General features: G+C 41.1%; 2 protein-coding genes across 5 annotated transcripts in view; both read left to right on the top strand.

The window, feature by feature from the left end:
- Window positions 1–25,340, top strand: part of MAPKAPK3 (mitogen-activated protein kinase-activated protein kinase 3) — a 107,727-nt gene that overhangs the window by 54,122 nt on the left and 28,265 nt on the right. For all 4 annotated transcript variants that reach the window (XR_773993.1, XR_773991.1, XR_773992.1 and 1 more), the window contains exon 2: window positions 1,103–1,450. Coding sequence is in view for 1 of the 4 variants with exons in the window: in XM_010561570.1 (XP_010559872.1) it covers window positions 1,226–1,450 (225 nt within the window). In the remaining 3 variants the exon portion in view is untranslated. The remainder of the gene's footprint in view (window positions 1–1,102; window positions 1,451–25,340) is intronic.
- HEMK1 (HemK methyltransferase family member 1) overlaps window positions 1–25,340 on the top strand; it is a 149,952-nt gene that overhangs the window by 114,558 nt on the left and 10,054 nt on the right. The gene's annotated exons all lie outside the window — the stretch shown is intronic.

Genomic DNA, 25,340 nt, shown 5'->3' with positions numbered 1-25,340 from the left:
GAACCCCGCCTTCCGGGACTCCGCACCGGGAAGCCTCGGCTGGGGCCGCGCCGCGCCGCTCACAGGCAGGTAACCGTCCTCCGGCGGGGCTCGGCGTGGAGGTCCCCCACCGTCAGACCCTCCGCTACCACCCCGGTGGTTCCCCGTCCCCCCCCTCCTAATCTCCCCCCCGTGGGGGTCTGCCTCGCCTCGCTTCACCTCACCTCAGGGTTTTCCCGCCCTCCGCCTCGCAGTGCGGGGGGGGGGGCTGGCGGGGCCGCCCCGCCGCTGGCTCTCACTGAGGGAGCCGCTCCCTCGCCCGGGGCGGCTGTCTGCGGGGCAGGCCTCGGGCCCGGCAGCCCGACGGCGTGAGGAACGGCCCTCAGCCTCCCCGCCGTGCTTCGCCTGCTCGTGGCTCAGCGGTGTTAACGGGGCTCGGAGGCCCTGGCACCGGTACCTTCCCCGGGACTACGGTCCTGAGAGGCCAGAGGCCCTCTGGTCCCCAGCGGGGCCAGGCAGCTCCTCGCCTTTGGGAGCCACGCCGTTGCATCTCGACATACCCGAGTTTTTAGGTGGTTTGATGGTCCCCTAAGTAATGCTGCGCCTGCCCCTCGCTCTGTGGACGAGGGCAGTTCGGTAAGCGCTGGCTCGGCGTCAGGTCCGATGCGTGCCCAGGCGGTGCCCCTCTGGGGTTTAATCCAGGTGTTCGTGGTTCTCTTGTGTAACTTGGAGTGTCAAGATGAGGCAGGGGGCCACTGCGGAGATTTCTACATAAAAAGTTGAGGCAAGAAGTTGATGCAGGTTCATAAGCTCCTTGAAGCAGAGGCTGTCTCTGCTCTGTTGTACAGAGCTTAGCTAAGTAAGACTTTAGTCCAAGACTCAGCGCAGGCGCTTGTTGCAGTAAAAGCGGTAATTTATAACTGCAGACTGATCGCTGTGTATGTTGGAATGGGGGTGACTGGTCTGTAAGGCTAAACAAAGTGTGCTTTCCTGAGGTCAACCTCTGCTTTTGGTCTCACTAGCACCTGGTCATCTTGTTCAAGAAAGGAAGAGAGAAAAGTAGTGAGGTGGGAGAATGGTTAGTTGACATCAATTGCTAATACTGGTTTACGTTTTTACTCAGGACTAAATGGCGAGCAAATGGACTGTTTGAAGCAGTGGGTTTGATCACCCAAGAGGAGGGACTCTGAGGATACCCCACAGGGAATCTGTTGGGTATTTCTGTCATCTCAGACTCTTCCCTGATATGGAACAAAGTGAAGGTGAACAGGAATCCCAGCCAGAGAGTCACGTGGAAAGCAAGAGCAGTGTGAAATCCTTGCCTGGGGGAGCGGCCCATGTCAAACTGGAGATAAAAAAACATGCAGTTACCGATGACTACAAACTCTCCAAACGGGTGCTAGGGTTAGGAATCAATGGCAAAGTACTGGAGTGTTTCAACAAGGAGACAGGCCAAAAATGTGCTTTGAAGGTATGTAGGCTTTTTCTTTTTTTCCTTATTTATGGCTTGGAGGCCAAAGGTCGCTTCCAAAGCCCTGTAAAAGCTACTTGTTCTGTTGCTTGCATTTTACAGAGAGTGCTGCATGAAGAATTTGAATATGTGAAGATGTTTGCTATTACTTACACCATTGTAGTCCAAACTTGAGTCTTTTCCAGAATATTCTGTCTGAGCTTCCAGGAGAATGTTATCAGCTATGAAATGCTCGTGCTCATATTTAAAAGACAAAAAAGCGGGGGAGAGAACAGTGTCTTGGTGTGTTCTGTGAGAAAAGTTGCTAGATTTTGAATGAACTTCTTATGCAATACTTGGGAAGGAAACTATTTTGGATCTTGTGCAATGAAATAGGCCTAAACTGGGAAGTATTTAAATGTTCATTGGTCTTCAGGCTTTCCTCCCTTTGAAGACTTTTCTTAAGGGGCATTTCTAGTTGTTTACTCACTTACTCTTCTCTTTATTTTTGCAATGCATTTACACAAGGGTATTACCTGGGAAAGCACTGATTACACCAGTATGGCAAGTAAGTTTAGTAGATATTTATGATGATAAGTACCACTTAAATAAATGTAGCAATAAATAACCATTCATTAGAGAACATAAAGGTTGCCTGCCTTTTGCTCTGCAGCTTTTAAACTTGAACGTTTCCCTGATGCTTTTAAACCACATCGTTAGAAAAAGCAGCCCAAATGAGAACCGGGATGGTTCTGTATGTTAAGACTGAAAACCAGCTGAAGTAATTGTCATGAGAATTACTTAAGAATGTTACTGAGTCCTTGCCAGTGTTACTCTGATTAGGTGGGATGTCTAGAAGGCTTTCAGGTACCCTTCCTTTTCTTAAATCTCACACTCCATGTTTGCTGACAGCAGCACAAATATGCTAGTGGTCAGCTGGAAGGTCTGCCAAGGTCTGGGTATGGTCTTACCTTTACCAAGCTAGAACTGCTATCGCCAGCAAAGCCTTTGCACTTTGATAGAGCAGCCTGGAAATATCTGGTAGCTTTCTGTATTGAAAAGGTTTTTAATAGAGGAACTAGAAAAGCTTATAATACAATAACGTGCTGATTAATTCACGTTTCCAACACTCTCATTTTCTTTGTCACACTGGTTTTTGTATTAGCTTCACATAGCTGACTCACAGAAGTTTTATCATGGGGAAACGGGAGGTTTTGGAAAACAGACTGGAAATACTGGGGGTTTGCGCCTGCATAGGGGAGCGTCAGGTTTTTACAAGTCTGAGGTGATCCATTAATCAGCTCCTTCTGAAGTGCTATCAACGTTAATTTCTATACTTCGCGTACTGTGATGAAGGATAATAGTACTGAAGCTGTTCTGCTGTTTCTGAAGACTTCAGTGGCTTTGTTGCTGATTATAGACCATTCATACTTAAAAGGTTTTGCAGTCGTAAGGGCTGGAAGCATTTTGAAATGGAAGTTGCCATTCCAGAGCACAATCCAGCGGCAACAAGTGTGTTCCAGAGCAAATTCAGTTGCTCTGGAATCAAATAGGAAATACATTCCTATGGATACTAGCATCTGTAAAATATTTTTTTAATTCAGCACTCAGAGTTGGGGCGGGGGAGAAGAGAAGTAAAGTTGCTGTGCCCTGACAGAATGTTCTCTGCCTGATGGGGAGGAGGAACCTATAGTAAGTGGATACTATAATACCAGTTTCTGTTTAGCACTGATTGAGTTGGCTGATTTTTTTCAGAACTTTTAAAATACATTAAGGACTGAAGTACCCCTTCCCTTCTGAAACTGGAGTTTTGTCAGTAATGGCTAATATATCACTGAAATTACATTATATATGTGTTTGTCATCTTCCCCCCACCCTAGCTGTAGAATGTGTGCACTTTTCTTCTGAAAGGGACAGAAATATTAAGAAGTTTATGAGTTCTCTAGGGAGTTTAAATGGCAGATGATAGTTTGGTGCTTGCATGTTTGTATTTCTCATCCTTATGAGTTTAAGTGCTGAATAAAAAGTTAAATATGCAATTAAGTAAAACTGCCAGCAGCCCGGAGAGAATCTGCTATTCTCTCCAAAGATGGTCTAATGAGAAGATTGCCCAACAAGGAAGGATAAAAACTGTGCTTGGTTAATTGGCAAGAATAGAAAGATCTTTTCCTAGCCCTGAAGATATTTGCAAGGATGAAGTATTCAGTGGAAGTTTTTCCGTTGGTTCTTGTGAAACCTGAACTGGGCCACACAAGTCCCAAACCTGCTCCAGATGAGACTTCAGAGCAAACCATCCAGTCAAAACAGTTATGGAAAAGGGACAAGAAACTTGGGAAAAAAATGTTTAGAAACAGCTTCAGTGCAGAATTCTCTGTGTAGGGACAGTAGGGCCTTGGTGTTTCTGCCTTGCCACTGCTCATACTTCCTAGGTGTGATGGCAGGGCTGTCATTCACTTACAGGAATAGAAAGTGGAGGCTGATGAAGCTGTCACAAGAAAAAAAAAAAAAGTGGTCTGACAGGTAAAGAGAAATGTAAAGACTGAATTGCAGGTTGAACAGGAAAAAAGGGATGCTGGATAGATTTTTTTTTTTTTTTTTTCTGGAGGTTGCTTGTGCAGTATCCATTGAGATCTATGTATATTTGTGGACGAATACTTCAGGCATGAGTGTGCTCACTGTAACCTGCTCCTGGGAAAGGAAAAACACCACTTCTGCTCCTGAAGATAAAGCGTAATAGTCTGTTCCCCTTCACACCAAACTCGCCCATTAAAGCAGCTTCTGACTTGGCAGATGGCACTGCTTTCTGCCTGCAGGTTTTCTTTTATATGGGAACACAGCCAGCACAGCCAGGATCTGGATAGAAATTACTCAATGGAAGGAATTTTAACTGAGGTACTCAAGAGGAAAGGGCTCGAACAGGCAGAAACATTCGTCCCCAGAGCCATGTGTCAGTCAAGCACTACATACTGGAATTGGGAGGTTCCTGTTGTCTTCTTTAGTCTGTGGCCATAATTGGAACTAGTTAGAATTCCACTAATCATTTTAGAGTGGGAAAACACAAGACATCCTCTCAGAGGTACTGCAGGGCTTTGGTTATTTTCCTAAAGTATTATGTGGCTTAGTTTGCTCTGCTTGGCCTTGTGATTTGCTACATGCTTTTATAATGTGCTGTCAGCTTTGTTTCTGTTAGATTGAAATGCCACACACATTGCTGTCCTGCTCCAGAAAATTTAATCTGGTTACTCACTTAGACGCATAATGACATTTTGGCTGAACAGCACTGTTTCCAAACGGTGAGAACACAGGGATTTAGAAAAGTAGAAGCATAAAGAAAACTGCTGTGCAGGACTGTGGCCTTCTAGAATGCAACTCTGTTTTGGTCTCCCTCTCCCTTACAAATAGAAACCCTTCTCGGATCTCTTTCCATAGTTGATCCAGAAATAGCAGTCAAGTGAAGTCTAGTCACTGTTCTATTTTTATCTCTTCTTTGCCAGGCTGCCCCCTTCTGTTCACTTTACCTTTTGGGGCTAAAATTTAACCTCCACTCCTTTAACACTGTCATCAGTGTGAGGGTTCTCTGCTGTTTTTCACAATCCTCCCTGGTTTTAGGGAGAGGAGGAGACCAAAATAGCTGACTACCTGTGAGAATAAATGTGGACTCCTGGGACTTGCCTCCCATTAAAAAAAAACCCAGATTACAGTTCCTTGTTTTTTCTTTCTTTTTCCCTCACTTCTTTTTCTTTTCTTTTCTTTTTTTTTTTATTTGGCACAAATTCTTGCTAAGTGGTGTCAAAATAATATTTTAATGCATTTGATGACCTGCTTTATTTTTGTGAAAGATGGTAGAAAGGGCTCAGACAGAGTTGGGATCAAGAAAAGAGAACTAGAGAGTGTTCTGCTGGGGTACTGGGACTTCTCTGCATCTGCAGCTTCAGTGGATGTTTCAGGATGTAAAAACAGTGTTACATGTCGTTGGCACACCATTCACCTTCAGTAAACAGATGTTGCTTATTTCCAGGAGAAGAAAAGGAAGGACAATTCAGGCATAGCAGCAAAACAAAGACCCTGGAACTTCAGGAAAAGAAAGTACGTTGGATATGAGTGTATTGGTACTTTTGATATGAAAACTCTCCTGAATAACAGTATAGCAGTTGTAAAGTGCTTCTCCCCTAAGCGCTGTGCATATGCACCATATACTGCAGCTGCCTTCCAGTCATCTGAGACTTCTGCGTTAAGGCAGAGTATGTATGGATGGACCCACTGGTTCATAGGTCTTACCCTCCAGAATAAATAGTGAGTTAAGCCCTGAACTGCCTCATGGAAAATGTCTTGTGCTGCTAAGTGTGAACAACACAGTCTACATGACTTCCTGATTTGAAGACAAACAGGTAAAGTCTGAAAGTTAAAGCAAAAAGCAAACACAAAAATGAACAGGCTCCTTGCCTTTTAGATTTAAGGAACTTTTGGTGAATGATATAAGTGATAATCATAGAGTAGGAGGCTCTACTGTTATCCGTAAGAATATTAGCATAACTTTGTGCTCAGAAGGAAGGAAAACAGTAATGGAGAAAGAAATTTTGCAAAAAAAATCATTCCTGAAATGGTTCTTGGAAACCACACATGGGACTACATAGAGAATGTTGTTCTGCTTTCCAAAGTGGAGTCGTCGTGGAGAAAGATAGTCATTCTGCATCACCTTAACTTCATTTAGTCTTGAGCTACGTTTCTGTCTCTCACTCAATTTTAGTGTTTCTGATTACGTTAAATAATACTACATCATGTAAGCTAATTGCTGGATAATCTGTTTTCACTTAGAGTACCATGAAGTCTGATCATGATTGCTCACAAATGGGAGACTGTACAGTCCAAAGTATCTGTTTTGCAAGTTATCTGAAGAGCTGGTACTTTTAAAATACCTTGTTTATTGCCTGAAATAAGATGATGATCAAGGAAGAGAATGCAGCAGTGGAGAAGGCAATGCACGCAGTGAAAGTGAAGGTTATTTTAGGCTGACTATTTATTGCAGAATAGGAAATGTTAACAATCTTCTTAGGTGCTATAGGTTGCATTTTTAGAAGAGAAGAAGATTATGCCAGATTAGGAATGAAACATTTCAACATTTTCACAATAAGGAATAATAATGTACTAAGAATAATAAGGAAGAATAATTGTACTAAGCTAGAACTGTTGTGGGAATTCAGGGGAACCAAGTGTAATTGTTGGTTAGGGTTTGTGCAGGATGAAGGAGCTCTTGCTTTACTGGAGTGATGTATGTTTCAGGGGTAAATTAGCACTTTCTAGTGAAGTATTCTGTAGTTCCCTCTTACCTACCATGTTTCCTGCAGCCTATTTATACTGGTTTATCTCATGCGACAGTAAATTCAGTGTCAGTAACACAGCTGAGTGTGAGTAATAAACTCCAGGAGCAATGTGTTGTAGATCAAAGCCAGACAGAGCGTAGAATGAATATGAGTTCAGAAAAGTTCTAGTTAAATGGCAGCCCCCAGTGTATGGAGGAGTACTTAAAATATGGATAGCATGAGACTGGTCCTTGAATTTTATCCTTCAGTGCCAATCTTGGCAAGTATTACGTAAATATGCATAAAATACCTAAAATAACATTCAGTCGATTAAAAAGTGGGTCGTTTCTACTGCTACAAGAATTGTTTTTAAACCAGTGAGTCATTCAAGACCTGAGTCTTTGAGCACTTTGTACGTATTTGGGGCAGAATGGCACCTTCCAGAGTGTCAGTTGGACTAGTTAATTTAACAAAGGTGGACTTCATCAATTTACTTTGAAGATCTGACATTCTTGACTGGTCTTTTCCTTATTTGAAATACAGCAAATAATTAATAATAAAAAAAAAAAAAAAAGATGAGCTTGGTCTGAAATAATAAAACCATGTGTAGTAAATTCTCACTGGGTTCAGTGGCAGTTCATTAAGCCTAAAAAGTGCAAATGGAAAGGCAAATGCTATAAACTATTAAGTCATCTTGAAAAAACAAAACTATGTTGATGCTACATGGCACCTTCTGTGTTCTCTTCCAGTCTACTAGAAAGCTGGCACAAGTTATACCCTGACTTGTGTAGCAGCAAAGCTGGGGAAGATCAAGGTGTGTTCCCCTGCCTTCACCCAGGTTCAAAGATCTGGGAAAGTATTATAGATATGTGTCTTAATCTCAACTGCGAGGAAGGTGCTTAAAGGGAGAGCACCTGTGCGTATCAGTCAGACTCAACTAATCACTTGACACCCTCTTTCGACTAGAAGACCCTTCTCTTTGTCTCTCCCTCCTCCCTTTAGAGTCTAAATCCTCCTATTCCATTTAACTAAAGTAAAACCTCACTGATTCATGCTAGCTGGAAGTCTCATTACAGATAACAGGATTTTGCAAATCAGCTGTAGTGCAAGGAAACAATAAGCAAGAATTTTAAAGTTCATTTACAAGACAAGTGTACTTCAGCCTCATTTAGTTATGATAGTACCATCTAGAGAGATGCCCAGACTGGAAAAACCTGATAACATCTTTTATAATTTGGGAAGAATCAGAGCCACACCTGAATGTCACGGCTCACACGCATCTTTTTTTCCTTAATGTATTTTCCTCTGGCTGTGGTAGTACCCTGTGTAAGGGCAGCCTGGTCTGACAATAAATGACTTCTTGTGATAGCTTGCTGCCAGTTAAGTCTCAACAGAACAAAGAGATTATTTTCATGGTGTGATAAATTCATGGGAAGCATAGAGAAAGAAGATGTCACTGTCGTTGGGAGGAAGAGCCAATGTGAATTTGAGAAAGTTAATAGATGAATCTCTTGCATATAAAGACTGTTTTGTGTTAATCTCTTTAACTGTACGCAGTGATTATTTTTTCAAAAAAAAAAGCAATCGTTGATTTATTTACATAATCATATGCAACATTTTGCATCCCTAAATATTTTTGCAGCTACTATTTGCTTGACCCTGAAAAAGTTTCCATTTCTCATATGATGTACATGTGTCTCCTTGTTATGGAATTTTTCCATGTGAAATATGTCTTTAGAACCCCAGACCTTAGGATCGTGTGTAATATTCTAATAGTAACAGTATAGCTGTCTGCATAGCTATCCTAAATTCTTTAGGTACAGTGGAGTTGTTTTAACTGTTTGCGTTGTGGCTCTTGCACTGTAAGAAAACATGGTGATATTCATGAAGAGGAAAGTGGCAGAGATGCGGCCAGTGTTGGAGGTGGAGAGTAGATGACCTGTTTACTGAACTGGAAAACCGTGAGAACTTCTTTCCGTCATCACCAGTGAAAGCTGGTGGTGCAGTCTGTCTGGATTAGAGTGTATAAACTGTGTGGATTGTGGTATTTTACACAGACTTCCTAAGTACTTAAGATGATTCAAAGCTCCGCAAATGAGATTAAGCTATAATGCTCCAGCATTTTAATACCTCAGGCGTGAAGAGGGAGAGAATTCTTGCTCAGCATGTAAATCACACGTGGCCTCCTAGTTCCTGAATCTTTGTAATATATTGCATTTTGCACTGAAGCTTTCATGGCCTGTTTTAAGAGAAAAAGCAAATATTAAATTTGTGTAAAATTAATTTTTCCTCCAGAAAAGTTTGCTTGCTGAACTTGTTTAAAAAATCCCAAAACAAACCACCCTGAATATACCATCTTTACAAGCAATTTCAGATGTTCTGGCTAAGTAGTCAATCTTATTAAAGTTGCACTGTTCACAGATCTTAAGTCTTGCCAGTTCAAACTCTGGCTTTTCTCCATGGGCTTTTTCCCAGGATTTTTTTTTTTTTTTTCTTGAATACTCTTTTAAGTATGCTGGCATTCCAAGTAACAGGCCCTAAGGCAGCTCCTGGGATCTGAGTCAGCTGGGGCTGAGGACAGATTTATTAAGCCCATTGTAAGGGGGGAGCTCAGAAAAACTTTTTTTTGTTTGTTTTTTTGGACAGCACTTCTAAAATATATAAACTGTTTGGAAGTGGCAGGGTGTAGAGTGACTCATGCTCTTCATCCACTGCACTTTCTTGTGTGGTGAAATTTTGGCTGGGGTGAGTAGTTTGCCTAGGTGTGAATCAGCTGTAAGCCTTATGAAAGCACTTGAGTAGTGATTTGTAACTGTAGTTGGTTTCTGTTATACTGTGGGGTGGATCTGGTTTTTATTTTTGATTTCAAAGGAGAGCAGTTAAAAACTGGATAGGGAGCAGCTGCCTCGCACACCTGTGTTCTGCATGGGACTCCTGTGTACTCCTTAGCATCAAATCTACCATATCCAGGGATGAAGAGTCCTTAAAATCCTGTTTGTGGTGCCACAAGGCCTGGCATTTGGTACTGCTATAGCTGCCAGTGTTCTCCTCGCCTGGAGTTGTAATGATGAGAAATACTGTCCTTTACTTGCTTCATTTTTAACCAAAAATGTATTTATTTATTTTTCTTGTAAAGGATTAATTTCTCTTGGGGCCTTATTCCATTTCCCACATGTTGCTTTTAGTCAATGTGGCTTTGTCAGAAGCAGTCTGGTTTCCACAGCAACGGAGTTGTTAACACCAAAGATGTCAGTGCTCGAAGGTGGGGAGGGGAGGGGGCTGCATTTTCTGGCTCAGCTGCCTTGCCACGGTAGAGGCCCTTGCTGCAGACACGCTACAGTACAACGTCTCCATTGTCTTTGTGAAGAGTAAAAGCCTTTCATTTTGTTCTACTCTTCCCTTTCCAATCAATTTACAGTCAAAATTTGACGTTTGGGAGGGTGACAGGGCTTGATGGTTCCTTGATGCTCAGAAGCTTCCTGTTCTTTCAAGCCCTCTGTTCTGAAGGGCGCTGCTCTGTTGTCTGCTTTTTTAAGAGTTTTTCTGTGAACAACATAGCACTTGCATACATGCAAAACCTGTAGCAGTAAGTTTGTGATAAAGGAGAGTAGATGTCTATTCTTTGACCCATGTTCAATGTCTGCTTATGAATGATAACATGAAAAATGATCCGTCCTTTTACCTTGCCCGGTAATGTGAAACCCGCTCCAATTAAACCTGCTCAGATGGGTCTTCTAAGGCACCCATCCCCTTAGGTGGGAACTAAGCCTCGCTCCTATTGACCTTGGAAAATTGCATTGTTTAAAAGTATTTTCTAATACATAGTTAACCTGTGAAATTCATTGCCTCAGGAGCTGAGTGATAGTGATGCTGTAAAGATCTTGAGAGAAAAAAGCACTTCTCTGAGTATTGCAAATGTGAAGAAAACCCCTCTATTTTCAATATACTGTACAAATTTCGCTGTGGTCTTCTACATCCTGTTGTTACAACTTACAATTACAAAACTGCCAGGGTAAGTAATGAAACCGTGAGCTTCAGAAGGCATCTTGTTGCTTGTCTTGTGTTAAGTGTATTGCTGCTGCAGGTGTAAAATATCCTCCTGTCCAAGGAGAGGAAGGTGGAGCCTTGGTGTCAGCTTTGCAGATGGCTGTAGCTCTGGGTAATGCCCATCACTTGCATAATAGTTTCATGTAAGGGTGTGTCTTCCTGAGCAAGTTGTTCTTGTCTAAACTAGGGTGTAAACATAAAGTGAAATAGGTTTTCCACAACAGCTATTCATATCTAAACCTTTTCTTTTTTTTTTTTTTTTCTTATGAAGGGCAGGGCAGGAAAGCACTTTTATCAGACTTGGGCCATGGAAATGCAAACAGTGTAATGTTGAAACTTCTTTTCAGGCACTTTCTGCTGCTTGTTTTTGCCTTTAGTAGAAATGATGGTAAAAAGCAACTGCTGAAGACAGTTAAAACCAGAAGCTGAAACTTTAGAGAAATGGGAAGTTAATGCTTTAAACTGGCTGAAAAACATGATGAAATAATGTACCCAAATGCAGATATGGTTTTAATTCAATTTTTTGATGCCTATTAATGACTTTTAAAGACTAAGCTTTGTGTCTGCAACTTAGAATCGCAACCCACTTTTGATAGCTGGTTGTATTCTTACCGTTCATTTCTGTCACTTTCTGAACAAGTATCTGGCTCTACACTGGAGTTTGTGGTACACAAGTCATTCTTACAAAGGGCAAAATCTCTGGATAGCTATCTTGTCTACTGGAATTAGGTGTTTTGCCAGGTTTACCACATTTAGTTGGGTCATTTTTCAGTTGATTATGTTTGGAAACCTACAAAGTAGCATCTCACAGGTTTTTCAGCACCAAAGTGCAGGGAAGCAGACTGTTGACAAAGTGACAGTGGTAGATGAGGAAAGGTTAATTAATTTAGAAACAGTCTCAGTTCTGGTGGATTGGTATCAAGTGGAATTTTCCTCCAGTCTCTCAGCTCTGTAACAACTTTTTCCTGTTGCTGAGATGCTCTGATTAAAGGCCTCTAAGTTGGAGGGAGTGTGAGAATGACTTTCAGTTCCAGTTTCATTTCAGAAACCCTGATTGCCTGGCATGCCTCTGTTTTGGCAGGTGAGTGTGACTGCCTTGACTTGGGCTCGGCCTATATGCCTGTTACCATTGAAAAATGGGACATGATACTCAAGATCTATAAAAACTAACCTCTTACTGCAGTAGGGAGGAGGAGAAAACAGCAATATACATTATTGATAAAAGACTTCATACAAGAGCAATTAATTCTGAGTCTTTCCCACCTCTCTGCTGTCTGAATCACTGTTGTGGAGGTGTGAGGGAGGGTGAATGACTTCAATGTTGTGTGTTTGTGCACAAAAGCCAAGTCTCACAGGGGAAATATGGAGAAAGTTCTCACAAGTGTTGGTTCAATAAAACATCCAACACAGCAATAATAATTTTTTGTTAAATCAAAATACCCCAAACTGGTTCCTGGTATCTGTGACAGTCTTGATTTTTTGGCAATATGAGCTAATAACTGTGTAGGACTGTTTAATTTAAAAACTAAAGCAGGAGTTTGCCTGCATCCTACAAGTAAAGGAGCATGTTTCACAGGAGGGCAGTTTTGGAGAAGGAGAATGGTTTGAGCGTGGAGCCTGGGTAGTGTCAGTGTGAGAAAGGGCTGTGTGTCAGTCCTCTAAAGACAGGATGGGAAAGCATCCGTGATACTACTGAATGTGGAGTTTCTCACATGTCGTCTTTCCCATCTATCCCAAGAATCAAAGGTCGTGAGGAGGTTGGTGTTCTCTGTTTTTGTTTACATATACCTTCTAAACTCAAACATCTGAGCCCATTCAGTGTGCTATGATGTTTTATTGTGTGCTGAACAACTGTTTTCTAACACAAGTCCTGTGTGTTCCAGATGTGGTTTCTTCATCTCTGTTTCTTGAGGATGCTCTGACTCAGCAGACCAAAATGGTCATTTCTGTCTTTTAAAATTGATCTACTGACCTGCATTTGAGCAAGTTAAAATAGGGATGACTTGGTAGGGGAAGGTATTATTAGTACCACTGATAGTCACCAACTTCTCATGTGTGCAACACACCACCTACATCACTGAGGAACATTGCGCTGTTTTATATTAAAAATTAATGATGTTAATGTGTTCCATCTTCACTTGGTTTCCTGCTGCGTAGGGGATTACCAGTAGACAACTGCACATCATTACTCCTTTATGTGCACAAGAGCATTAAATGCTCTTTGGTTGACATTAGCACTGTTAATATATTATTAATATGAATCAAGGTTCTGTTTTATGATTGCTTCTTATTACCCAAAGGTTCCTCAGCCTCTCTGAAGGATAATATCTTTCAAATCTCCCTAGTACATTGCGTTTTTTTATAAGAGTTCACCAGAGTAGATCTCCCTCAATTTCAACTACCTAACCTGAAATGATTCAAAGGAGGAATGACTTTTCTAATGTGGTGACACTACTGAGAAATCAGGCTGCATTGAGTTGTCTTAAGCTGTCTGTTCAAGCCTTCAAATAATACTTAAACTTTAATTAAAAAATAAATTAACTTTAATCAAGATAATTTACACTTTCATACCACATTTAATCTAAATCAGCAAGTTATTAATCAAAACACCTTATACCTTTGGACCATAGTCAATCTTTAGATTCCTGTGCACATTTTGTTGCATGATCATACAGAAATCTTGGCTGTTTTGCATTTCGGCTTGCATCTACGTGGAGTGATTGGTGTCCCTGCTACAGAACTCAGGGGGATTTTCTTATTTTCTATTTGCTTTTTAAAAATAGGTTAATTAAATTTATAAAGCATTTTCCTAAACAAATAAATAGAATCCTATGCGGATGCTGAGCTATGTGTTAGTGTGTATTGGTCACTAATTACTGCCACTGAGACATCAGGAGCAATGATCTCTCTTCCAGTTTGGTATGACTGATTACCATTAATGGCTTGTAGCTGACTGCTTGTTTTGTAGGGAATATTTCTAGGGAGCCCAAAATCAGTATTCTTGGGACCTCTGACATCTTCCTCCATGCTTGGGAGAACTTCATCGGCAAATACTCGTGGTTTTGTGCTTTCATTCAGTTTATTCCACGCTTTTTAACTTTTTTCTTCTGTGTAATCAGGGCAGAAGTTGATTCCCTTCTCTTCCACCCCCACCTTCTTCTGCTATTCATTCTCTGGAAGGATTACATTTTAACTGCTAAATGTCAGTAAATGTCAATTTTTCCTTCCACCTCAAAACGTCCATTTTATTATTAAAAATTATATGAGGGGAAAGTAATCTGTGAGACATCATTCTTTGCAATTTTTCCCTTTTTCTTCTCTCAGATCCATTTAGCATTCAATAAATAGAAACTGTACTCCCAAAGTATGATTAAGTTTGCTGTTAATCTTTTTACAAACTGCTAATGTTGGAGTCTTCAGTATCTAATTTTTCATTTAATTAGGTATACATTGAAGAACAAAAAGTAAAATTGCTTTAAAAATAAAACAAGTATTTGCATTTGAACTTTTTCTGAGGCCAGATAGAAGTGTATTATCTCTCTACACTGCTTTTTCTTTACAGTTGATGTGTTCCCCAATTAGTTAGGTTTTAATGATTCCTAGGTTTTTTTGTTTTGGTTTGTTGGGGTTTTTTTTACTAGTTATATAGAACTGTAAGCTCTGGTATATAATTTGTATGTCCTTTGTTTTCTGAAATCACAGAGCTTGTTAGCTCAAAATAAAATACATTGTTTTCCCCTTTTTACATGTTTGTATATATCTTTGTGTAAGAACACAAGAGCCAAAATTTATGTTATTTAGAAAACAGGGAAAAAATAAACATTAATTACTGGGAACTGTAGCCCACTAGAGGCTTGTTAGTAACCACAAATATATAACAAAATCAAACTTGTAGGATGAGTAACTAAACCAAAAATGTTAGATTCCTTTCTGCCTTTTTTCTGAAAAGTCTTGTTGGAGTTTGGCTTGAATTAGGAATTCAGTTTTGGCCTTATATTTGTTTTCTCACTGACTGTGAAAACAGAAGTCAGTATGCATTGCCATTTTCAGGAAATACTCAGGCTTCCATGCATACTATAATCAAGGATATAGGAAAAAAGTAGTGCCAAAATAGATGACATGGTACTTCTGCAGTTCAACATAACTGTACTGCCTTTGTGCTTCTGATGACCCTACAGTAACCCAAGTTTCTGTGATTTAATACCAGGCCCGTGAGGTCTATGTTCCAATTGCAACATTTACTTTTTCCTGTATATCCACACAGGATTATAATTTACATCTTAAAATCTGCCAAATGTGTGAGGAGAAAAACTTGGATATATGAGGATTTTACTCAGCAGAACATACCACAGTTTACCTAGTTATTTTTTTTTATTTAAGTGCTCCTATGGGAGACTTGGAGGAGCTATGAGGCATGTTTACCCAGTACTTCTACTGTTTGGCCAAAGTAGTTTTTACATGCCATTGTTACTTTTACGTGCAATTTTAAAAGGCTTGGAGAGCACTGGGGAAGTGTCCCCTGCGCCTGCTTCCCACTGGGCTGTATTACGAGTATGCGTGTTGCGCTGTGCAGCATGGCAGCCTACCTACAGAGCTGTTCTGGGATAAACAGCACAATCACTGCCCCAGAATGACTCCCTGTGAAGGACAGGCTTTGATTACACAAGAACAAGGGAGTATTCTGGGATGTGTGTGTCTGTTCTTCCAAATCCACATGCTCTCCACTAATCTGAGTTTTCCTTAATATGTAGTCAGATAAGCCTTCCAGGGTGGCATGTCCCTTACCACCTCCCAAATGGCTTCTCTGGTGAGGTGACCCAGGTACAAGGGTGGGAGCAGGTAAGTTGATAAGGATGGTATGGGATGATGACGCCACAGATCATAAGGATGTGCCTAACTCAAGCTCTCAGCGTGAGGGCTGTAACCTGAAACTGAATACAGGTATCAAAGACTCTAGTCTCCTGTAACCTAAAGTTACAGCATCTCATCCTGTGCTAGCAGTAACGATTTCTATAGTGTCTGTAGCTAGCTGACTGAAAACATGAGCCAACTGTTAGCACTGCCTTCCAGGAAGCTTGGCTGCTCCAAGAGCTGCTTCTATGCGTTGTACGTCAGCCTGCTTCCCTTTCTTGCTGTTGAATTGGGGTCTCTCTGCTGGAGCAAAAGACATAAGTATTATAAAAATACTCTCAGACTTCTTTAGCTTGACTACGTTTATTGAAAATTCTCTTTTATTCTTAAAATGTAATTTGTTGGTAATTGCCCCAAAAGTAAGGAAGCGTGAAATAAGTATCTTCTGATTTCACCCATTTTATTGTTAGTTTGAAGTGGGAGAATAGGAGGCAGCAAATTACTTCCCCGTAGACTTTGTACGACAAAGAAATAAGGCATGCAAATGATCTTGTGTTGCCCAGTAGAACTGAGGAAAATAAAAACAACTAATAAGTATACTGGGATTGAAAGACATAGATGTAATGACCATTGCTGAAAGAGGAGAGCAATCAGATAAATGAGTCTAAGAATTATTGGTTTTATGATTTTAATTAAAATAGACCAAAATTAGAGTGATAGAAAATTACATATTTTTTTAAAAGCAATGTAGTAGCACAATTTTGTGTAATATAATGGTGAAATAAAGGTAATGCCTAGCTTTGATTATTGGATTGAGCAGGCATTAATAAAGTTAGGAAGTCTTTTATTCAAGCCTTTGGTTCTTTACTATACCCAGTCTTCCTAGAAAAATGAGGCTGAATTTGAACAAAGCAAATGAAGAAGTTACAGTAAAAGATGCTGAGGGTTGTGTTAAGTCATTGATTCCTCTGTTTTTGTAAATTGTTTTCAAGCAGAAGTAAAAGGTACAGAATAATATCAGAGTAAAGTAATCAATACTATGTTACAGAATCAAAATAAAGTGGAAGACATGTAGCTCTCCAGAAGATGGGAGAAATAGGCAGACGTAAAATATTGAGAATGATGCAGATTGATACTTGGAGTACAAATGTATTCCTTTGGGGGATTAATTAATGACAGCACAGCGGCATTTAAAAAGTTAAAGAACTTTCTACGCAGCTGCACTTGGAGACTGTCAGTTATATTTCGTGCATCAGGGTTTGTCTGATGCGTTACAATAGTGCTGGTGTTGGAACTACTCAGTGTGTGGACGGAACTACCATCTGCACCCTGCAAATTTCAGCATCAAGTGACAGATACGGCCTATCAAGAAAGATGGGAAAACATCAACTATCTGAGTTGTTTCAAGAGCAGATCGTTCTGGATAATGGGTGTTTGCAAGGGTGAGCAGTGATGAAAGCTGAATATATATGGTTTGAAGACGGCATCAGGAAAAGGCATCTCAGATAAAATACTGATTACTTTTCTGATTTAATTAGCTTCTCAGGCAGTATCAGAGTTAATTGTGGGAAGAAACCAAAATAACTGCCAAAGTGATTGTCCTTGCTCAGGCAAAATACATGTTAAGTTAAGAGAGCGGTTTATCTTGGTGAAGACATCAGAACTGTGATTAATGTGATAAATCTCATGTAAAAAGAAAAAAAATAGATGTCAGGAAAAATCATGATATTGTGAGGTCAATGCTATGAGTGCTCTTACCAGAGAACTCTACTGTGCCTCTGGAAGGATGCAGAATTGGGCTGGACAAAGCACTTGGCCTGTAGGCAGGGCTCATAGCTTAGCTTCCTGGTGGGATTGCCTTGATCTACATGGCCTCTCTCATCTTAATATTCTGACAGACTTGAAGGATGGTATTTCCTGTGCTGAACAGAAATAGTTTTGCAAGAGTTGTTCTGGCAGAAATTTTTCAACCATTTCCAGTAGTAAGACTAGAGTAAAAATTTGTTTTGCCTACATAAAATACAACTTAAATTTCTAGTGATTTGCCTGTTACTTGGATTTGAAGTTTATTAAGGGCTGAGTTTTGTTCTAGGAGTGTCTTGCCTTGTCACCCTTAGAATCATCCCAAGTTCAGCCAAATTCTGAATCTTTAATGGTCAGTAGAGATGTGTTCAGTTTTAACAGTTGTCTTTCCCAAAGGTGCATTTGTGCTGGGCATGCCGCAGACTACAGTGGAGCAGGTGTTTTCCAGGGATTGAATCCCTGTGCTCCTGAAATCTGTCCTGGCTCTGGATACAGGTACTGAGAGAAGCAATGTCTAGTCTGGCCTTTGGCTATCCCGCTGTTCCAGGAAGCACAGAGGAACAGAGATCTGCTGGGTACCCGCAGAGAGAATGGGGAGCAGAGAAGCTGGGGCCTGGAGGTGGTAGAGCATGAGATCTGCTGAGGAGGCCTTGCTGAAGGAGCAGCCAGGACACAGAGACAGGAGCAGTAACATGACGGATGGGGAGCAGAAGGGTCAGTGCTGAGTTTGGATGAAGATCCCTGACAGAGAGGCAGAGACAGGGAGCCGAGGGGTGGAGAGTGGGGAGGGGGAAGAAAAGTAGCTGGAGTCTGGGTTTTGGAGGTAGAGAAACAGACCACAGGAGCCAAGGAAGAGCTGACCAAGTAAGGGCTTTGGTGCTCATTTCAAGGGGTGGGAAAAGAGCTTGTTGGGTGACGAGGCTTGGTAGGAGAGGATGATGGCATTAAGTCAAGGGGTCAGAGGTGCAGATGGGATCAGCAGGAGGGTTGGGTTGATTTTTTTGTTTTGTTTTGTTTTTCAGAAGATATATAGAAAGCTGCCTAGCATAGTGCTCACCCCTCCAGGCAGGACTGCATCCCAGAATCGCCTAGTTTCCTGTTTTCTCTCCAGTCGTCACATAGCTGTAAAACTAATTGGTATAAAATGTTTTATACCCTCTTGTTTATCCACAGTTGTTATAGTCTGTTATTGTCATCAGCTACTTTTTAAGCTAACTGACAGAGGTCTGTGCAGTAGATACGTCAGCTTTAGCTCTGCAGATAAGTCATGAGGGATATCAGTATGAAGATGCATAAAGGGATTTGTTATTTTCAGGGTTGTTTTGCTGTTGCTAAAAAAAAAAGAAAAACACAACACAAAAAGTAGACAATCTCTCTCTTATACACAAAACTCCTTCCTAAAGTAGCAGTTTTGAGTTGGGAAACTGAGCATTCAGATGTAGTAAATGTCAGGATCCACGCTATGTATATACTTTGTCTTGCACTCTGTATTTTCTACCACACTTTAGCCTTTTTCAGTGCACAGACAAAATTATTAGATTGTTAAATGATTGGTTTCAATAGCTGGTTTCATTTTCATTGTTCAGCATGTGGACGAGGCTTCGTTATTTCAGGTTATTTTAGACTTACTCTGAAAACAGATTTTTTCATTTCCTCCTGGTTGTGCGTTGTGATGTTTTCACTATAATGGCTGGATCACTGTTACTTTCACAACATTGCTTTAAGGTAAGTTTGTATTGTCCCTACTTCACATATGGGGAGCAGAAGAATAGTGTAGACTTCTAAGAGTAAAAGTATCCACTGAATTTTGGGAGCTCCATTTGGAGTATCTTGGATGAGGGTGGCTTGTTCTTTGGATCCACCCCCCCTCCACAGTCTACTGAGTAGCAGACTGCATTTTAACTCAAGCCAAGCTTTTTAGACCCATGCTCTGTTACAGCTGCAAGTGCCCAGGACTCTTGCAAATGAGGCTGCAGTTCAGGCTTCTAAGAAATGGGAAGGTATAGGCAACTAGTGACTACCTGTTTGGCTCAGTTGACTTCCTGAGCACTGCAGAAGACATCAGAAAGGGACAAGAGTGAAATCCAGATTTTTGAGAGTAGCATTCAGCTGTGGTAACCACAAGACCCTTCTTTCTTATATTATACTTTCCAGTTTCTATGTAAAATGAAGAGGACGTGGGAGAGGCTACAGATAGCAGTTCCTGTCACTGCATCCTGACTTGCATCCGGATCAGGTTCAGGTTGTACTCTGTTATGAGGGTGAAGTTGAAGTGAGAGGAATAGGGTATGCTAATACAGTGCTTAATACATACATACAAAGGGAGCAATATTCAGGTTACTCAAGCACCTTAATCCTGTAATTCACTAGTGTTAGAAGGTCTAAAAGGGCAATTTTAATCATATTATGAAATCTGGGTTTGTTTTTTTTTTTTGGTCAATTATCACAGAGGCCTATTGATAGCGAGAACAAGATAGACTAATGGTTCTTTTTTCATCTGCAACATTTTATTTATTACGTATTTATTGAGGCGGTATTAAATTGTTCAGAGAAAACAATTTAGAGAAACAATAGAATGATGAAATTGCTAAGTTATGCTGTATGCACAGAATTTGATATTATCGGCATTTATTACAACCTCTGTCATCTCTGTGTTGGGGATTCTCAAACAATTTTGTGCCAAAAGCACCCCATTGCAGTAAAACATGAGGAAAGTGACATCCAGAGACAGTTTTTGTCCCCAAAGAAGTCTGTGACCTAGAAAAGGATCTAAGATTCCTGAGTCCACTCTCTGAATGGCAAGAGCATAGCCTCTTAACCATGCCATAGCAGTTCACATGTTGCCTATATGTATGTAAATTATTCTGTCAGAAAAATCCAGGGTGTAATCTTACAGGCACTTTCCAGGGCCATGAGCTGCAGAAAACTTGCAGTCTATGCAACATATAAAGACTGTATCGCACAACAGTTTTCAATAAACGCTTCTCAGAAATTCAAATGCTGGTAGGGTTATTTTTACTTCTACTATCAATCACTTCCAATAAAGCGTCACTATTCTTCCTCTCTTTCACTGAAGCCTTTTTGGTGAAAACTGCAACCTGGGTCTTGCCTGCTTTACTGCCTTTTTTTTTTTTTTTTTTGGTCAGTAATATGCAAAGAGGAGGATTCAGCTTTCATTTCTCTTTCTTCATTTTGTTTTACAAAAGTTACCACATTTGCCTAGACTGGATCAGAACTTCAGGTTTTTGAACTGCTGTGCAGTTTCTTTTACAAGCGTTTCTAGGTGTGTGTAGCGGTTACAACAAACACTGCAAATGGTCCTGGTGGGAAAATAAGCTATGTAGGCTGTGTTTTCCCTTTTACTTTTTAGTGGCATGGCTTTGACAGCTTAGCTATGTAAGAGAATATTAATGTATCTGAAAAACCCAAACATTGCTTTGAGTTTTTAAACCCACAGCCTGTGTGTTCCGAGCAGTGAAAAGAGTCCATGTTAGGATATTGCGGGAGAGATGGGAGGCTCGACACAGGCTAGGACAGAGGGAGGGAAGACACAGGATTGTGCATGTGATGTATGCTTTCTTTCATGTGTTAAATTGGTAGGACTACCACAGTGAGCTTCTATCCTAGCTTTACCCAAATAATAAAAACTTGGAGACAGGATGTCTGAGCTAAAGGTACAATAAATAATAAACACACACTGAACACAAGAGATTATTGATAATAAGGAAATCTATGGCAACAGTCTTTACAGGCTAACAGCATGGAGATCAGCAAAGATAGGAAGAGGAATTTGACTATTGACTGGGTGTTCTGAATTTTGGGACAGGTAACAACAAATGTTTTTTGGAAGGTTTGTGTAATCAAAGGAGATTATTTTATCAAATGTGGCCTAGATGAAATCTGGACTGAGGAGTACTACAAGAATCTACAACACTATAGAGTATTTATAATCTATAAATCTGTGATCTTTAAATTTGATAGTATCTTTGCAGAATGGAACCTTTAAATTTCACCTTTAAAGTGCCAGAGAGCACTGCTGGATCCTGGGATTTAAATATCTTTCTCTCTTTGGCTTCTGCCAGGTATCTGTTGGGGTTTGTACCCTTTGCAAGGTATGTAAGACAACTGCGTGGCTGTACTATGAGAGAACAAAGCTATTGCGTGTATTGCAAAACAGCAAGGTGTTCGTGGCCAAGGGTTGTCAAGAGGAACAGAGCTCAAAGGGGGGTTGTATTTATTTACAAGCTTCCAAAGACATGGAGGCTGTGCAGCTTTAAAAGTTGCAGTCAGGCCTTTTTTGGGCAGACCAAGAGGTGGGATTATGTGTTGTGGCTAAATGTCACAATTCCAAGTTTTCAGATGTGTCTCTAAAGGAAGATGGTGAGCTCTGTTGCTCATTTCATTTGATGCACGTTCTTGGATTGGTTTTTGTTTAGTTTAGCTTCCCTAAACATTTGCTTAATTCACATCTGAAGCTATATGCTTTATAACGTTGCCTTTTTTTTTTTTTGGGGGGGGGGGGGGGGGTGCTATTGTGGCATAGCCAGAATTTGGGTCATGAAAAATATGTGCTTAGTCATTTGAGTAAGCATCCAAACTTCAGTCATGTTTCTGCATCCAAGCCTTATTCCATCTTTTGCAAAAGGCATGAGAATTTTTCTTTCTGATACAGAGGCTGAAACACCCTTTATTAGAAATTGCCTTGGTAAGCACGTTGCAGATTTAGGAAAAGGCTTCACTTTCATATTCCAAGCCCCACGTTCTTGTGGTCTTTTCACCAAAGGCTCCCAGGGATAAATGAGTGAAACAGGCATAGGTATTTATGTAACAGTCCTTTGGGAAATGAGCAGTAATATTTTTCCAGTAGTGTTTGCTATGTCAGTGTGTGTTCTAGAAACTAAGTGCAGCTATTGCATGGCATCCCCCAGAGACCCTGTGAGAGTCCTGGTGTGCAGCTTTCCAGTTCTGCCAGCATTCATGAAACTTGTCTTAGGGGTGTCTTGTTTTCTCAGGCTCTCTTCTGAATCCCCCTCATGCTGCCTGTAATGAGCACATGTACCCCTGAGGAGGTTTTCTTGCTAAGGCTCACCTTTTCCTTTCTTTTGTGATAATTGTTTTTAGAAATACCTCCCTTAAAACTGAACAGGAAATAGTATTTTGACTGCATAAAAACTTTATCAAATACAAAAATTTTTGTTCCTCACATTTAGAAACACCCAGAAACTTTTAAAACTCCTCATGAGAAATGAGAATAGCCATACCCATCCCAAAATAGATAGTGGTTCCCACTCAGCTGGGCTCTGAGAAATTCAGGGCTATGTGTCCCTACTTTGTGAACTTGTGTTCCAGTAGTGGAAACTGGGAGACATAGCACACTGTAGACAAGCAAAGAGTGCTCTGTAAGAGCTGTAAGGTCTCAGGTAGTGAAGTGGAAGACCCTGCTCTAATTCAGGTAGAGCAAGGATCTGGAAGTGGATTTCTGTACCCAGACTTAATAGGCAAATCAGCTGTCGGTTATCTCATAGTAAATGCAGGGTCTCATGGTGGTTTTGAATGACGGTTCTGTCCAGGATGTAAGAATGCTTTTCTACCAATGTCTTGTATATTTTCATGTGGAAACTTTTAGTTTTGACTAAAATAGTTCTAATCTTGCACTTGGAGATACAGCTAGTGATGGATAATTATGGATTCTGGCAGAGCACCCCCCCATGTTCAAAATATCACAGCTTCTTAGTTTAGAATAGTCAACTGCTAAGAAGAAACTGAGACTTCAGGAGCTTTAAGGTTTAATGCGTTAAGGTTTGAAAAATGTCTCCAGATTCTGCAGTAGTTGGTATCATCATTTAGTATTAAGAAGTGTTTTGAAAGTGATTGCATTTGACCTGGTTGAGCTTGTACTGCATAGTTGTGTGGTGAGAACAATATATCACTGTCTGGATGTTCTTTCATCAGGCCTTCAGGGATTCTCCTCCCTCACCCAAAACAGAGCAATGAGAGTCAAGAAGCTTGCGGTGGTAGGATGCTGGGGTGCTCTTCAGAGCTGGTCTCTTGTTGGTTGTGAGCAGCCCTTGTAGCTTCCCTTAGTAACTAAAGGGGAGGAGGAGGGTCCCAAGTGTGCCTGTGAATTTGGACAAATAACCCTCTCCTCCATCTTATGACACATGATTATCAAATGGTGAAGACAAACCAAGAGATGGTTTTTAAAGGTTTTCAAAGTGGCCACTGCTTGGAAAAGTGTTTTGTGGCTGTATATGAATAAATACACAAGTATTTTTGGCGATAGGAGAAGGATTAACCCATGAAAGTTGAAATTGCCACCACCTGACAGGTCTTGGACAAAATCCTGCATATTAAGCAGGTATTATCCAGGTCTTATGGAGTGCTGCATGGTGTTCAAAATCTGCAAATTTCCCTTACCCTTCCTGTCTCCACTTGGGGATCTGTCTTCCCGACTGGTTGGAAGAGCATCATGCCTGAGTGCCTTCTCCCCTTGCCACTGCCTGCTGTGAAGTGTTGAATCAGCTCTGTTGAGAGACCAGCAGCTGCACAGCTCGGACAATCTGTTTCTCTGTTAACATGGCTTTAGTGTGGGTATGTTTTCCTGATTCCCTGATGTGTCACGTCTAGGAGAATGATACCGGATGGCACATTGCTTCTGTGAAATCATCACCTCAGAAGTCATTAGCGCTTTCATGGGGCAGCTGTTTCCATGGTACTAACATTAGTTGGAATCGGGCAGGTGATTTAGGCCAGAAAGATCTTTTGAGTCCCTTTTCTCCATTGCCCCAGCTTTCTCACTCCCTCCTCCTCCTTCCTCAAGCCCAGACTTCTCTCTTTCAGGCACACTGACTTGTGGAAATGAGCCAACATTGCAGTGTACCACAAGCAGATACTGCTGCAGGGAGAGGGGGGGAAAGGACAGTGTCTTAAGAGAGGGAAATGGATGTATGTTTCAGCTTGGAAAGGTGAAAAGTATTGAAATTCCCGGAATGATTTTTGTTCAGCAGTGCTTTTGCTACATCTCATTTTTCTGACCCCTGTGCAGTCCTTAGCATGGTGCCACTTTAGCCGAGACATCAAAACATTAGACTTCCAAATATTCCTGAGATCCTCCTCCTCTTGCTTTCGCATGTGTAGTCATGAGGCAGCCAACACAACACAGGAGCGGAGAGGAAATCTATTCAGGAATGTGAAGGAAATGCTCTTGATTTTGGCAAAAAAAACCACCCTTCTATTTAAGCTGCTCTGTTCTACCTTTGTGGTGTCTGACTGCTTTCTGTTGTCTTGTTGCAGGGAATGTGAAGCAGTTCTCTCTAACATCTGTCAAAGAAATGGAACATGGGTGTTGGCAAGAGAGCCCTCTGCTCCCACCTCTCACTCCACTGTGTATCCTGCTATAAGGAAAATCTTTAGAGCGAGGCTAGGTGGCTAAAAACTGAAACAAAGTGGGCAGCAAAATGGAAAGGTGTTCCCTGCCCTCTGGAACTTAGGGGAAATAAGGTCTGCTTGCCCCGAGTAGCTGGGAGCAGTGACTTACTGGGGGCTAGCAGAAGTTCCCGGCTGTTGAAGGAGAGCCTGCAGGGGTTTGGTGCTCAACTAGGCAGGGTGGGAGTCTGGATGGGCTGGGCAAATAACTGAACAGGTTTGGATGAAGAAGGGAAGCCGTGGCTCAGAAGGGGTTTAGATTAAGGATGGGCCATTTATGTGGTGAGGGGATCTTCCTTAAAGGCAGCTTGTATGGTGTTTCTTGAAGGTTTCTGAAAGGAACTGGGAAGGACTGTTAGGCTGTGTATGAACTGGCAGCTCCCAGCTGTGTTCTAGGAAGTGTGTGTTTTCCAGCATCCTGGATATTAAAGAGCAATTAATCAAGTAGTGAGTGCTGTAAGGCATTAGCTGCTCCAGGCATGTGC

This window comes from Haliaeetus leucocephalus, unplaced genomic scaffold (genome assembly GCF_000737465.1).
Source record: "Haliaeetus leucocephalus isolate CR32 unplaced genomic scaffold, Haliaeetus_leucocephalus-4.0 Scaffold148, whole genome shotgun sequence".
Lineage (NCBI taxonomy): Eukaryota > Metazoa > Chordata > Aves > Accipitriformes > Accipitridae > Haliaeetus > Haliaeetus leucocephalus.
Note: the sequence above shows the minus strand (reverse complement) of the source record. Positions and strands in the feature narration are given on the sequence as shown.